General features: G+C 45.1%; 1 protein-coding gene across 1 annotated transcript; it reads left to right on the top strand.

Annotated features, from left to right (window-relative positions):
- Window positions 1-835: 835 nt before the first annotated feature.
- Window positions 836-2,351, top strand: LDX57_008677 (uncharacterized protein; the record flags this gene model as incomplete). Its single annotated transcript, XM_046090399.1, has 2 exons — window positions 836-1,298; window positions 1,366-2,351. 2 exons carry the CDS (start codon window positions 836-838, stop codon window positions 2,349-2,351), a joined length of 1,449 nt encoding a protein of 482 aa, XP_045946374.1.
- Between the last annotated feature and the right edge of the window lie 13,672 nt (window positions 2,352-16,023).

Genomic DNA, 16,023 nt, shown 5'->3' with positions numbered 1-16,023 from the left:
CGGAAATTAGGGGGCAGTCTGGTCATTCGAGTCACCTGGATCGTCCTTCGCTTCCCAGCCCTGTATGGCTGGATGCATTCCTCACACTGTACGCTGTGGACGGCCGCTGTTTCAACCGGTGTACACGTCACCTTCGGGCTGCTTAATAATTGGGCATCTGAATAGCAACTTTGGGCCATTGGCCACTCTTTGTCCGTCCCTGACTTCGGTTCGCGAATGCCACGCAGCACCCCAACACTGTCACTTTGGTCACTTTGCCAGTTCAACCGACCCCCGATTGAGAGCCACAAGCGAATCACTCACCCGACCCGCTTTGGCTTACTGGCCAACCGCAAAAATGCCTCAAGCAGCTCTGGCCGCTGAGCTGAGGCATCTCAACCATCCACGAAATTGTTGGCTTGCCTGATCGGTTTGCGTGACCGGTGGACTGTAGACTACTGCTCGTATTGAGGGATTTTCCTTGCCAATCTTTTCCCCGATCCTTCAATTGTCAGCTGAGGTGTTTGGAAGGCTGCAACGTTACAAAATGAAGAAAGAGGCACCGTACCCTTGTACAGTGGGTGCTACGAACCCAAGGCGCCCTTCGACGAGGCGGTTCGGCTAAATTCGCCCGGAACATCCCCAAGCGATCACCCAACGCAAGCAGGGAGTAGGATCAACTAGGCAGTGGCATCGCTGTTCTCGGTCGTACGGGGTCCGCAAGCCGATATACTGCATGATTCCCAGCCGGTAATGCTCTGGCGGTGCCTGAGTGTTATAAAGGCTGGCTAACCTCCTTCCAAAATTGCTTTCTGTTACAATTTACCTCCGCTCTGTCTAACTACCTTTCTGGGAAATGAGGGTGGATCTTGATCAAATCGAATTCTACCATGGCCCAAGTCGCCAGCCGCCATCATCTACCAGTGCGAAAGAAGCGATCCCCGGTCATGCTTCATCTCAAGCTCCCCGAAACTTCCAGGATTCTTTTCCCGCTGGGTTCGGCTTTTTTCCAAGGCCGTTTGAGGCACCTCTAGGACAGGCACCGCCGCTGACCAGTGCAACTCATGAATGGAACGTTTTTGACGTCGAGATCGATAATGTATATGGTGCCACTCAGCCTCCAATGACGGAAGATGTCGAACCCGCAGTGACAACAATCATGCCAACTGCCCGTGACATTCTGGTAGATGGTGAAAGATCCACGTTGGCTTTCTCAGAGCCAGTGCTATCGAAAGTCTCCGCGACACCAGACTCATGTCCTGCAGAGGCAAACCATCTTGACTGCATTCATCCTGGTATGCGAGAAAATGGCTTACCTGGTAAGTTGGCACAACATTCGATGGAAGCTGGCCACCAACGTTTCACTGTCTGACTTTACCTTTGCAGACACGGTTCCTGATACAAAGGAAATGGAGACTTCCCGACTCTCCTGCGTGCCCTGTGTGACCGCGCCAACACCCGCACCCGAACAAGCGAATAATGCCGTTAGCAACCAATCTGCAGTGGGCAATTCCGAACAAGAATCAGCCAAGCGGAAATTGTCTATCACAGGCCCCTGCTCCTCTGGCAGTATGCACCCTGGCGACTGTGAAAAGGATACAGAGCCCAGTCAGACATCTGGCCTAGGTGAGGATCCATGCCCCCGGGCAAACGATGCTCCAGAGCCAGCTAGAGTTGCCGGCACTGCTGAAGACAAGTCCGGCCCATCTGGCTCGTCCCCTCCGCCAACTGTGTACTCTACTCCAGAATGTTCTGGTGCTCGAACGATGCCTAGTTCCGATAGCCGGGCGCGCTATCCGTCAATAGCTGTGGTTATACCGCCACCACCATGGAAGCGAGGAGCCATCCGGACAAGCACAAGGGCCGCTGCGGCGGTGTGCAAAAAGCGACTTCGCTCAGCCCGAGACACCGACAGCCACCAAGATCGGAACACAACCTTCTATGACACAGAACGACCAGGTCAGACGAAGAAGAAGCGGAGAGCTTCAACCAGGCCTCTTTCTGATCCTCCGGACGCTTCCATTCCCGTTTCATGCCATTGTTCCGGTGCTATCCAGGGTGTCCGCGGGAGTGCTCTCCTTACGGTCGATTCTAATTCCGGTCTGAAACCAGCATATTACTTTACTTTCGTACCCGACCCTAGGCCGATGCTGTCTCGACCCCATACGGCGGATATTCCAGGGAAACAAAGACCGTACACGTCGGACGAGAATGCGCTGCTGGTGCGGCTGAAGGAAAGAGAGGCAATGTCATGGTCTGAGATTACGGCTTACTTCCCCGGCCGAAATATGTTATCCCTTCAAGTCCACTATTCTACCAGATTACGCAACAAGTCCAACTCTCGGTCTGAGAAACCGAGGAGACGCGAATGAGAGAGGCTATGGTGTCGGGATATTTCTTGGTTCGCGCCTGTCGACCTTTCGCTGTATACAACATCCTCCGTAGCCATCAGTTTCAATACAAGCATTAAGGGCAGTTTTGTGTACTCTGTAATCGGCGGACCTGTGACTTGCCGCTTGTGGTTTTGCCTCCGGAATGGCCGCCCGACGAAGGTCACCCAAGAGCAAACAATACATCTCAAGTCGCTCAGCGTGCTAATACCGGCACAAGCGAAGAAGGGGCATTCTGTGTCCGTCACAGTTGTTCATTCAACATACGGTCTGCACAAACCCATTCTGTGAGTGTCGATGAAAATTGTGTCAAGCAAAAACCGGCCCATGACTAGAATGCGCATCAACCCAGACGGAGTGATCGCCAAAAACGTCAAGTTGCGGTGAAACCGGATAGTCAAAATGGGTATCCCAACAAAACCTACTCTTTCTTTATACATTCGGCTCAGTTGTGTTCATATTAAGTTAGGATAAAATAATTTCAAAGTTGGTTTAGCTAATCGGTCACTGTAAACTCGAGCATCAAAAGACTCAAAAGACAAATAATCCGAAAAAAAAACTATGCGGGGCCACTTTGCGACACTTCGCCCAAAAATGAAAATCACAAATGCTCAGTATCACAGCATCTGGCCATCTCTGATGAATCAGGATTGCTCTTCCGACTGAGAATTCTCGTTAGATTGAGCGCTTTCCTTTGATTCAGGTCCACATGCGGATCTTCCTGCACGTGAAAAGAACTCTTTCCAAGTTCCATCACTGTGTGCATGAATGGACAGGTATCTCGTTCCTTTTTTAGTGTAATACCCAACCGTGATAACGTCCTTATCGTCGGTCTTGTCCTTCTTTGATGGATGAGGTTTCGTGCCCCTTCGAAAAAAAGATTATGTTTTAGTAGGAAGCTGGAAGTCACTCGAATATCGAAAGTTGGTGGATCACATACTGAATCTCTCCTTCCACAATATTGGGATACTAGAAATGATTTAGATCTTCATTCATTGCCGTTGATTTAGCCTTCGGCTCAAGAAGGAAGTGGTTACCTTTGCCCCAAGGTCTTTACCAGCATTTTCGACCGTGCTCGTGTACGCTGGGCCCGCTTCTTTACGAAGAGTTGCCAAGGAGATTCCTCTGTATCCCATTGCAAGTGTTCTGGTAGGGTTTGGCATCTTGGGATTCAAGTAAATGATACAGACGGGGCTGGTAAACTAGAGGTCCGGATAATGAAGTTGACATTGAAAGGAGTACCTAGTCTTGTTTATATAGCAGGCGTCCTTTTCTGACGTGAGTATGCTATTCAAAGTGTGTCAAGCTGAAAAAAAAAGCTGCCATTGATCGAGAAGACTATATCCTCATTTTTACAGCTACTAAAATCTATATCCAGTTGTGCCCATCCTGACTTCGCTGGATCTAATTAATTCCAATTAATTCCAATTAATTTCAACTGTTTCCAACGAAATCCAATTAGTTCCCGTTTATGGATTGACAACTAACCGCCTAAAGCGGTAAAGCCAAATCGGACTATATTTATCCCGGGACCCCACTAATTAAAGCAAGGACATCCCGGTAGACGAACGTTGTTGCAGCAGCTGTCTTCATTTAAGATGAGTCGGCCGTTTTCTGTCTTGAGGTCTTATTCTTAGACTTTATGAATCATGTCGGTATCACCCTTGGTACGCCGAAGTCTTCATCTTTTTCTTCAAAATTCGATCAAAAAATCAGTTCTGCCCATTTGGCGTCCCGGAAAATTGAGAACGATGGCATCCAGTGCACTTCAACCTTCTCGTCGATTTCCTACCTCAGGCTTCGTGAACCTAGACTCCACGGAGAAAATAGAAGAAGAACGACTCCCTTTTTATAGTGCAGAAAATTATTACCCTGTCTATATTGGCGAAGTATTTGCGTCCAGATACCAAGTGGTGTCCAAATTAGGATATGGCACATCATCTACTGCCTGGCTTTGTCGAGATCTTCAGTCAGTACCCAACCAATGTCTAGCTGCTTCCCATATCTAATTTGACCAGAGGGAATGGCTTCTCTACGCTCAAGGTTTGTGTTCGGGGACAATATGCTGACCATGAAATAATTGTCTCCGACCACTTGAAAAACTCCCAGGAGCATACTGGAAAAGACCTGGTTCGTCTTGTCCTCGATTCATTCGAGGTTACGGGTCCTCACGGAAATCACATTTGTCTGGTATATCGGCCATTAGGAATGAATTTTACTGAGTTTCAGAACTCCTTGCCCGACGCAATATTTTCAAAGCCTCTTGCTCAGAGAAGTATCCAACTTCTCTTAATAGCTTTGGATTTCATGCATGAGAACAATACCATCCATACTGGTATGACACTGACTAGAAACTTTGTTGATAAAATAGACTGACTCTATCCACTAGACATATCCTCTAATAATATATTGCAAGGGCTGGAGGATAATTCTATTCTTTCTCGAATTGAGGAAGACGAGATGAATAGACCAATCGCCAGAAAAGTTCTTAGTGACCGTGTCATCTATTATTCTCGGCCATTACCTATTTGTGCGGGCCTACCTGTTGTTGCCGATCTTGGTGAAGCTAGAATGGGAACACAAAACCACAGAGGCGACATCATGCCCGGTATTTATCGGGCACCAGAGGTAATCATGGGGATGGATTGGAACAGTAAGGTTGACATTTGGTCAATTGGTACCATGGTGAGTCTAATAATGACACTAGGTAACCGTGTTCAACACTGTGTTCATTACTCACACTCAACCTTCCTAACACCGCATATGAGCTGATAAATCGCCTAGGTGTGGGATTTGGTAGAGGGCAATCATCTTTTTTTCGCAAAACGCAACGGAATTCTTGATAATGAACAACATTTGGCGGAAATGGTATCTCTCATGGGACCACCTCCTCTAGAATTCATCAGACAGAGTGGGAGTTGTAATCAATGGTGGGATAAGCACGGTATCTAACTCCACCTTTTGTTAACTCTATCGTTGTTTTAACGTATCTTTATTACAGGAAGCTGGAAAGGTAATACACCTATACCGGAACAGTCATTCGAGACGAGAGCGCGACGATTTTCTGGTGAAGATAGAAAGCTCTTTCTACAGTTCTTGCGGAGGATATTTCGTTGGTTGCCCGATGAGCGGCCAACTGCGGAAGAACTCGCGTATGATGATTTCCTCATGCAACCGATGACAGCCATGAGAGGAACTTGACGTCCAAAAAGCAGATAGATGTTGAATATATGTTTCTGTGTAACAGGAATGAGTTTTAGAATATATGTTGTAGGGGCTTAACGAAGGAGAAAATTGTCAAGAAAACGCGAACAGCATGTGATCAGTTAAACTGGTACACTGAATAAAGGCAGAAAAAAGGGCATGAAAATTGGTTGGTTTGCACCAGAGACGGTTTCTGCAGGATAATCAGATAATCCTGTTCCGTGTGCCATGCACCCCACCCACTACATTTTTGCCCCTCACCTAAACTCAGCCGATTGCCTACAACTTCGGCCTTCTGATTCTCGCCTCATACTTAAACGCGAAACTGCATGTTCATTTTGGTGGATATGAAGCACTGATACCCGATCGGTTGTTAATTTATAACGCGTTCAGATTTTGAGTCGTTTCTACCTCAGGTCATATGACAGCCCTCACTGGTCACCTGGACAATCAACAGAGTTGTGCACGACTATCATTTTCTTTCAGTTTCCTATGGATTGATGAGCCATAGTCATATACAAACCTGGACTTAAATTGTCGCATGCGGATGAGATACGAGATATTGCGATCTGGGGAAGGGAGCATTCACCTGTGACAGTACTCTTTTTTTGCCTTGTTATTCAATCGGTCCCACTAACAACCTGCATCTCATTGTGTTTCCCCTTTCTTTCTATGGAAACATCGGCACATTACCATTTACGTCGCATTATCATTATATTGGCTTAAAGGATTGGTTCAGCTATGGCCGATGTGTTACGAAAATACAAAATCGATCCTGTTCCCCGAGAGAGTCTTCTCCAACAAATCAATCAAGTTGTACGTTCACGTCAAACATTGAGGGCTGACTATAGCTAACTGCTTTGTAGATAAACTCTGATTGCGAAAGAATAGATTGGTTGACACTTCCAAAAGCGACCCGAATAAAACCTCCTCCGCAATCCGTCGCTGTGGTTGTCGACGTCACGGAAAGCCAGGGTGCCATTCACATAACCAAGGATGATGGAGCATATATCGACATGGTGGGAACAGAATTTGCTGGGAACCTAGTGGTAATACCATGGGATATTGGCTGGTGTCTGAGAAGGTCCGGATCAATCGAAGTTGGGTATGTTATGAGGGAATGAGATTCACTCAACAATTCTTTCTCGATTAACAATCAAGGAATCAGTCATTTCTTTAGATAGAGGAATTGTGACGAAAGAAGATTGATATCTGTTATAAGGATCGGTCAGTCGTATTATACCGTTTATCTGGCCTGGCATTGCCGCGATTTTCTGCATGTCTTCCACGGAAAGTTCGTAGACATCACCATGAACAGCTGTTAGGGATGTGTCTTCCTTAAGTTAGCACTGTTCTATGCAGCGAGGGAAGAAGCCGTCCTACCTCTTGTCACACTATCCGCAATGCTTTCAAAAACATCGATTTTGACTTCGTCCCACTTCTCACCGAGTTTAGCAGGCAAGAATACCCTTTCCTCCTCCTTCATGTTTGCTATGGCCGAAGGCCCCAGGCCAGCGGCACAAAGAACGACTCCAGTATCACCAAACTTCTTCCTTATGTTGCGCTGGAATTCAAGGTAGGCTGTTTTTTGCTTGGCCCCTTTTGAGCTGGCTGGTGGTCGTCCGTTCGTAAGGAGTTGAAATGCTTCGTCAACTCGCTTTTGTTCCGTATCTTTGAGATAGGTTCGGTGGTGCGTGAGCGTAGAGAATTTGACAAGCTTACTTACAGCCCCGTCTGCGTTCAGGTGGGAGGAAGGCATAGTGGGCTGTTTGTTATTTTCGAAATAGCATAGAATGGCAGGAGTTTGAATCGGCCTTTCAGTTGAATAATGCTGGATATAAGGCCTGTCTGTTTGGATTGCGCTTGAATTTGGTGGATAGGGAAAGAAATACTTGAAAAGTTTTGGATCCGGTTGGATCCGGTCGGATTCAGTTGATTATTATCGGAATTTCTTCGGTCCAGGAGTAAGCGCTATGGAAAGCGGGGGCACAACCTAGAACCAATAGACTACATGTCACATGCTGCATAGTCTCCGAGACTCATCCAGTCCATGTCCGAGTAATGTGGTCTAGGTTCCTTAACTCACTAGTCCTTGCAAAGACAAGCGCCCAGAATAATATGTGAGTTTATCACTGCCCTGTTCGGTTTGAACGTGCATACTGCCTCTCGGAAGGTCTGCGACGCTCTTGAAGGATGTCTTCCCGGCTTGACAATCTAGGATGAATGTATTATGATCGGTCTATGAAAGATATGGCCTAAACTATAAAGATGCCAGCCTCGTCATATGCCCTCACCGCAATTTGACATTGACCAAGCCATCCTTTTCGCCAATCCCATCCAAAGCAATTCTCCTCGATCCAGCATGTTCTGCATGACTAGCCTCCTCAGATCCTGGAAAGCCCTCATTTCCACCTCAGACAACGCAAGACCAACAGCTCTCGAGGCGACCAAAGGAATTGTTACGAAGTACGAGAATGTTCCACCAATGTCCCAATCAGGCCGGCCAATAGAACAGCCAATTGATGTCATCGAAGCCGAGAAAAGATTTGGAATATCCTTTTTCACAGGATTCTCTCGTATCATTACTCGGCATGAACAAGACCATATGGTACTCGACGCTCGTTTCCAGAGTGATCCTCACAAACCCCATTACGTGGCATGCCCGAAAAGCATTCGCGACTCAGATCTTTCCGAGGAAGATCAAAAACTTCTTGAAGAGAAACTCCAGGGTGTTAAAGGACGTATACCAAAACCAGTCTGGGACAAACTCAAGCAACAGCACGGTATTGTAAAAAAAGACTGGCTTGTGAAGGACTAAAAAGAAGAAGACACTTGAGTTTTAGTTATTGGCGTGTGGCGGGGACTGGAAGATTTTGATCTGTCTTGAACGGCAATGTAAATAATGTGGAAGCCTCGAGCTGAAACTATAGTTTCATTCCTATACCTGGTGCTGTCTATGTACTTAATACGTGAAAATAGTCGTAAGCAATAAACGACATAAATAGCCCCAAGTATTCTGTCTACAAATATGCATATCACAATGATCATGAACATTCTTATTTTTGCAAGCATATTACTTGTGCTGGTGTTATTAGGACTCTTTCTCATTTTATATCTCCTACGTCCGTTTTTCAAGGAAAGATACTTTCCAGATCTCGAATCAGCCACTTTTTCTTCTCATTCGCATACCGATTAAAGTTTGCTCCAAACTTCTTAGGGCACTATCGTCGGAAGAGCGTGTCATTCGTCAACCAGTGGTAAGGAAACCCCCTTTACCTATAAGACATAATCTAAAAGCTTATGACATGAAGACTACAGGCATTATAGGCAAGATATCACAGTCTACAACGGATCAGAGGGGTCGAGATGACTCGACAAATACTTGGGTAGAACGAAGTGCTCGTATGTATCTGAGAGGATTTTGCTGTGCATGCAAAAGAGGGACTGGAGTGATCCATGGGAGCGTCTGTTGTAGTAAATGTGGTCATGAGAGATGTCCAGAGTGCTTGGAAATGATACAGGAGAGGAGGTTTCGAAAAGAGATGGGGATTGCCAGCGCTTACTGCGGTGGGACACGTACATAATGAGACGCAATGCTACACTGCATTAGTGGTTTAGTAAAAGTTCTCTCTTGTAGCACTAGTTTATTGCTGGTCTAGAACGCTCTGTATCTCTCTAGTTTAATTGGGATGAGCCCTTGGTTGTATCATGGCTGATTCTACTGCGTGGAATTAATCAGCCTGCGGAGTTAATTGAATCAGGGATAGGAGCGAGATCTAGATTCTACACTCAGCTAATGGCAAATTATTTCAAACAACTTCACAGTATCTATATAAAGTATGTCATCATACGTCTGCATTGCTGTTTGATGCGTGCATGCAACCACGCTGTACAGTAGGTATTCGGTTCCTCTATTTTTATTTCTTTCATTTCTTTTTCTAACAATGGCAATATAGCTCATTAATTACAATTTCTATCAACAATTTCCACTCAGGGCATTCAAACCAATATGGGTCGAGGTGCATACGATACCACAGGGGTGAAAAAGCCAGGTGCACCACCTCCGCCGCCCAAATAAAACCGGATGACTGTGATGTGAGGTGACCGGATAAAGATAAAGAAGGGAAATTCTTTTGATTATACCTGTAATTATAAGTATCAAATTGAATTATACTAAGATCAAATAGATTCGGTTTGATTGAGCTCCCGAGATCTAGAAAGCTATAAATCCAGTATGTGGCCCGATCAGCCAATGTGTATTCCCGCGCTCATCAACGACTTTGTTCTATTATTTTGTTTTCACGGTACATCTCTGTTTTCAACTTTCGATTACTTCGTCCTATTTACTTTGGATCTTTTTGCTTTACGGCGTCCACTTTCAAGCTTCAAAGTAAATATTTTCTTTCTTGTTTCAAATCACCGAATAACGTAAGAAAGCTTGAATAATACTTGCTACTTTGACTGACATGCTCTCTTTTCAGGATGTATTCCTACGGTTGTGTTAAATACAGCTGTGGCTATAAGGAACCAGAGCCTCGTGTGGTTCGGTGCGTCCTGGCTCTCAGTGAAAAAAAAAAGAAATGTTTGGGACCAACTCGACAGGATATAATACGTTTTATCATTACTTGCGGGAAAGAATACTGCTCTGCAAACTTCCAGAATGGACAATGGCAGAAGGATTCCTGTGCAAATCCACCTGAGCCCATTTCGCTACCGGCGGAGTAGAGAACTTACGGCTAAGTTGTCGTTGAGCCAGCCTGGTTTGGTCAAAGAGGCAAAAGACCTTAGCCATGGCGCGCGAAAGCTACCAATCATACGCAACATGGGTGGAAGTGGAAATAGCAAGGCCTTTGATCGGTCAGGTTACTAGTGGTTTACAAAGGGGGCTATTACGTGGTGGGCCTGGACTTCTACAGGGTTAAACTGATACTGAGTCACTGCAAATCTCCCAAAATTTTCCTTTTCTTGTAGTAGAAATACGAGCCCAGTCTAAGCCCGCCAAATAAAATTGACTAGTTCTCTAGGAAGCATTGAAAACATTTCCCCTGATGCATATCTGCTCGCTCTGTTCATATTCAATTCGCTGCCTCTTGTTCGTATCCTAATTAGAATGGACAAGTCTAGTCAGAATTCCCACAACTACAGCCATTCTCAAAAGCATGCAAATGGTATGCCTATCTAGCCCCTAATTCATTTTACTATGTCGGGTCTGACAAAGGGAAACCCAGATAATATGCTTGGAAAAGTATCGAAAGAAGCAAAACGTTGTACAAGAGATGAAAAATGGAACCACTGGACAGAGGTGGGATAATCACCAATCCCCCTCCATTAGTTAACCAAAATAATTTGCTAACTCTTCAGAAGGGGGAAGCAAGACCGAGGCACTGGATGGTTAATAATACCAGCCGAACGAAACGAGGCAACCGACTACCCTCACTGAAAACGATCCTCTATTCTCAGGTAGAGTGCAGTGCTCCTGAATCAGATCTTCATCGAGTTCAAGCACTCGCTGAAAGGTCATCTTTTGTGCTCCCCGACCTTTGATTCGGCTCACGGGGTACTACCATTACAATACATGGTGAGCGACAAGTGGTACAACGCACAACAAACAAGCTTTCCAGTATGCTAGACGGACGTTATCAGGTCAAAATATTTGAACAACCAGCATTTTCCGATGGGAATGACTGTCTCAGATCATACTTTGATGCCGTCAGAGAATGGCAAACTATCTCTAATGATTTAGTCCGTTTCCTTGGAACCGAGAGTTCCGAGATTGCACGTGGCCTACCGTATCCATTTTCCGTTGTACCTGTGGCCATAGTCTGCCAATACCAGATTTCCGCCAATGATTCATCTCCAGCGCAGCTGGGGTGTCAACAGGACGCTCCAGCCCAATTCAAAGAGTCCCGGAGCTCTTATGCTGGATCCGATATCATGATATACCTTTGTGACTGTAGAACGCTTGAAAACAAGACTGAAATAGCTGTCTACACTCAAGGGCTACAAAAGGTTATTATATGGCCAACTACATCTAATGGAAATCTGAGATGGCCGAGTAATGTCTTTCGATTGGGGTTCAATTTGGGCTTACTTCTAAAGGAGAGGTCTGGGGTGCTTTAGCTTTCATAATATGGGTAAAAAAACAACTCTATTTTGATATTTTCTGCCAGATTAAAACGCGCATTTCTTCGTTTATCTTATCGACCTTAAAAGAAGCGCCCTGTAAAGAAAACAGTAACCGCAAATTGAATGTTCCAGTATTTGGGGCAGAACTTCATAGTTCATTCTATTCGACACAAGCAAGCGATTAACAGAGAATAGGCGGACATATACTCCAATACAGGCACCGAGCGGTCAGGAGTGCCGTCATGCAAGACCAGTCTATGTGTAGATAGGGATTTGGGTATGTTACCTAGTTATCCGTGTGACCTTCTGGTCAGAATCCATTACTCATAGGTGGACTAAAAAGAACAGAAAAATTTTGATTTATTACCTGAAATTAAATATATGCCAGCCCTGGTCTAGTGCGTGCATCAGAAATGACTCGGTATCCAGAAAAAAACAGGCTGGCTCATTTGGATCTAGTCTTCGCCAGCCTTGCGTGATTTAAATTCGACTGAAAAATCCCACAAGGAAGCAAAGTGGCAGAAAGGATACAAGAACCGCTAGATCTCACAAACTAGGCTCAAAATCAAATTTTCTTTCTTCTGACTCAGGAATAAGATGTCTGATAAAATACAGTAGGTTCACTGCAGGCAGCTGCATAATAGCAATTTACTGACAGACTCCTAGGGACCTTATCAAAGCCATCCCAGGCCTAGGGCTTGAAATTTCCAATCTTTTGTCTTGTCGATTATCTGGGCCGGCAAGCTATCACATAAACGAAAATACCTTTCAATTACTTCGTCGTCAACTATCCGCGGCCTTTCTTGAAAATACCGATCCATCCAAGTTTCTCGCCGGCATCGGAATACAACTTACAATGTCGACGTTGACTATCGTTCCTACAGTGGATTTCCAAAATACCTATTATGTAATGCAGGACTTGCATCACACTATTAGAGGTACAAATATTCCCGAGCTTTCCGTTATGGGCGTTTTGGTAAAGCTGGCCGCCTATACTGTGAAAGAACCAAATTGCGCATCAAAAGAGTCTCAAGAATTTGTTAAAGTATGTTTAGCACGGCTACTCATACCGAACACATTCGCACCGGTCTGTACGGCGACTGAGCACATCTGGAATTATGGAAATAGACGACTGTCTGGTGCTAGCCACGAGGTGGCCTGTGGCTTAGTACTCCCGCGGCAAGTCCAGGCAGCATTCTTTCTGCAGGACCTACATCTTTTCCTTGAAGAGTTGCGCACGGCCTATTTGGTAGGCTTTCAGTGTGATTAATCAAGTCTGTGCAATATACTGCTTATCCTCATGCAAGCTTTCCCAACTCTAACAGAAGAATGGTTAAGCAACGAGCTGGATTCTATACAGTTTGAACAGTCATGGCAACTCCATTCACTTTTCGGGGTACTTCATATGTTATTAGGTCACTTCCAGAAAGGAAATTCAGATTCATTTGACTCTACAATTTGTCGCGTCGTGAATAATCTGAACAGTGTGTTGTACAAAATCACAACGGAGCTAGACATAGCTGTATCCAATGGAAAACTTCAGTGGGAAGGGCCAATCAATGCTTGTACGGTTTTTGGTCCCTATTTGGATAAACTGAAAAAGCATTTGATGCGTTTAAAACGTTAAGCCGGTTGCGTGGGTCAGTCTCCTACACCTGTGTATTGATAATTGTGGTAGTGTATACTGCGGTAGGAAACGTACATGACGAGACACAATGCTACCCTGTACTAGTAGTTTATCAAAGGTTCCCCTCTTGCAGCATTAGACTATTGCTGGCCTAGAACACTCCGTATGCATCTAGTTTAATTAGGATAAGCCATTGGCTGTACTGTGGCTGGCTCTGCGGTATATGACTAGCCAGCTCGCGAAGTTACTTAGCTTAGAGCATAGTAACTCGTTTTCGGATCAATAACTAAAACTCTGCCTGTTAATGAGCAATTATCGCAAGTACCCCCATGGTATCTACATAAAGCTAATAATGAACACTTTTATGTCGTCTATCCAAGCATCTAGTAGTCAGTAACGTCATTGTATGAGGCCAGACCATGTCTATGTGACCTAGGGGCTTGGATAACTGCTTTCACGGACTGCTTGGAAGAGGATTCCGAATGGATATCAATTTCAAAATACGTATTACTGATGTCTAGAGTTGGCGTGGCCTTCTAACCTGAGCCTATATCTCATGAGTGGACAAAAATGACAGAAGCTTGATACCATTACCTAAAATCTGTAATATTCTATTCTAAGCCTTGTACTGTGCGTCTATCGGAAAGCACTAGCCATCAATAAGGAAGGAGCCTGAAACTTGGATTCAGCTGTTGCCAGCCTTGCTTTTTTTTTTTTTTTTTTTTTTTTTATATTCTGTTGTTGCCCACGCCAAAGTTGGCCGATAGATTGTGGAACCATAATTTCTCAGTATCTGCTCGTCTTGTAATGCTGTTAATCCAATTTTATTGTCTATATAAGTAATATACCCAAGCGCTCAGGGCTTCAACTAGGCCGGTACCCATTACTCAGTCGCCAGCGCGAGAAACCCCGCGTCGCAAAGCTGAAGTGCGACAAATGTGACGCAGTATTTTCTCCAACATTCACTCACGATATGCATTTGGCACGAGGCAATTGTCAAGGCCATATTCCTAGAATTGTATGATAGTTGGGTCATACTTTTAATTAGGTCCACGCTTACAATTTTCAGCGATCCCTCGCATGCAAGGAATGCCGCCGCCGTAAGATCAAGGTAAATGATCGGGAAGCTCAAATAATACCTCTTCTAACTTATACAGTGTATACCGGCCGAGGCTTCTCCCATTCCTTCTGCACCGTGTCCGCTTTCAAAATCCGTGTCGAGCTACAACTCTCCAGAGTCGGCATCAACCTTGCGCGAGTGGACGTTTTGCTCTATCATATTTGGTTTAGAGCTAGGTTACGAAATTGTCCACCTGAACGCATCTGTGACTAAAATCGACACGCGGGTTCATTTTAAACTAACCCCAAAAACAACCATCGAGCTGATTAGGATGCATTTCATCCATTTTTTGTGGTGTCAAGCCTATAATGGAAAGCCTCAGGAGCTTGGAGACCTCAATACACGATTTGGGATGGCATTGGGTAAATACGTCTACTCAACCGACTATGATACCCTCGAAAGTCTGGAAGACGGTGACGATGTATCGGTCGATATTTCCTGTTACTTGAAGGAAAGGATTTTGGAAATGTTTTACTCTGCATAAACATTGTGCTTTGGTCGGCCTATGAAGCATGATGTTTTTGTGTTGTATGTTACTATCACTGGCGGCGCTGCAGTAATGGGTGAGCTCAATCCAACTTTGTGTGGCACCATAGCCGACCCCTGCACCTAATTGAGTGGCTGTATACCCATAATTTGAGCAGAAAGTAATTAGTAGATGAATTTCACCCTGGACCCGCAATAAAAGGTGCTGCTTGTTTTCTTTTTGTTTCCTGCACAGACTCCTTGTGACCTCCGCGTGTTGCCTGCCAAGCCACCCGCGTTCTAACATCCTAGGATGCCGGAAAGCAAAGGGCATTCTTGGCTATAAAACGTCCGTCTTCCTCACTGTGTATCTTTATCGATATTATGAAGTTAATTTAGCACAGATTGGTCCCAGACTGCCCGCACATATCCTAATCTAAAAACATGTCGCAGGAGAAAAATAGTCCTCATGCTACAGATCAGCCCCTTCTATCAGAAATACTTGTTGAAGTTGATACACTGCTTATGAGAATCGTTCGTACGGTCGGCCCTGACGATTTAAAAGGATTTTCAAATATACAGCAGGTATGAAATCAAATCTAACTCGCCTGGAGGGAACTGGTACAGGTCCCGTATGCATCCTTAGATGTCTGGTTGATCCGTCTCGAGGACATTGTCATTGTTTGCCAAGGGAAACAGCCTGATGGGTATGCGAAAGTCTCGGATCTGAGAAGCTCATAGGACGGACGCTACATGGTGACATATACATGGTTATACACGAGAGAGGAAATCATGGCTGAGTTTCAAACAGAGGATGGCTTCCCACGGCATCTCCGTAAGAACCTGGAACAAAGGTGGTCAGAAGATGCCCATTACAAGATCAGTACCAACCGGACGATCACACTCTGGGATACGCCAGTCTCGCTTGCTCCAGAAGAAGTGGTCTCGAGGGTATGCTACAGCTCCATTTACAGCACAACGCCGACAAAACGCTGGATCTGGGGTGTGGAGAACCCTGTGTTCCGGTGGATGAGGAAGATTGTCGACTGTAGACATTACTAGAAACAATCACACAGTCCAGCTGCTATAGACGAATACCATTTGAAATTGTT

The sequence above is a fragment of the Aspergillus melleus genome, assembly GCF_016097325.1.
Source record: "Aspergillus melleus strain CBS 546.65 chromosome Unknown contig5, whole genome shotgun sequence".
NCBI classification, from domain to species: Eukaryota; Fungi; Ascomycota; class Eurotiomycetes; order Eurotiales; family Aspergillaceae; genus Aspergillus; species Aspergillus melleus.
The sequence above is the reverse complement of the archived record's forward strand: the minus strand, read 5'-3'. Positions and strand labels throughout refer to the sequence as shown.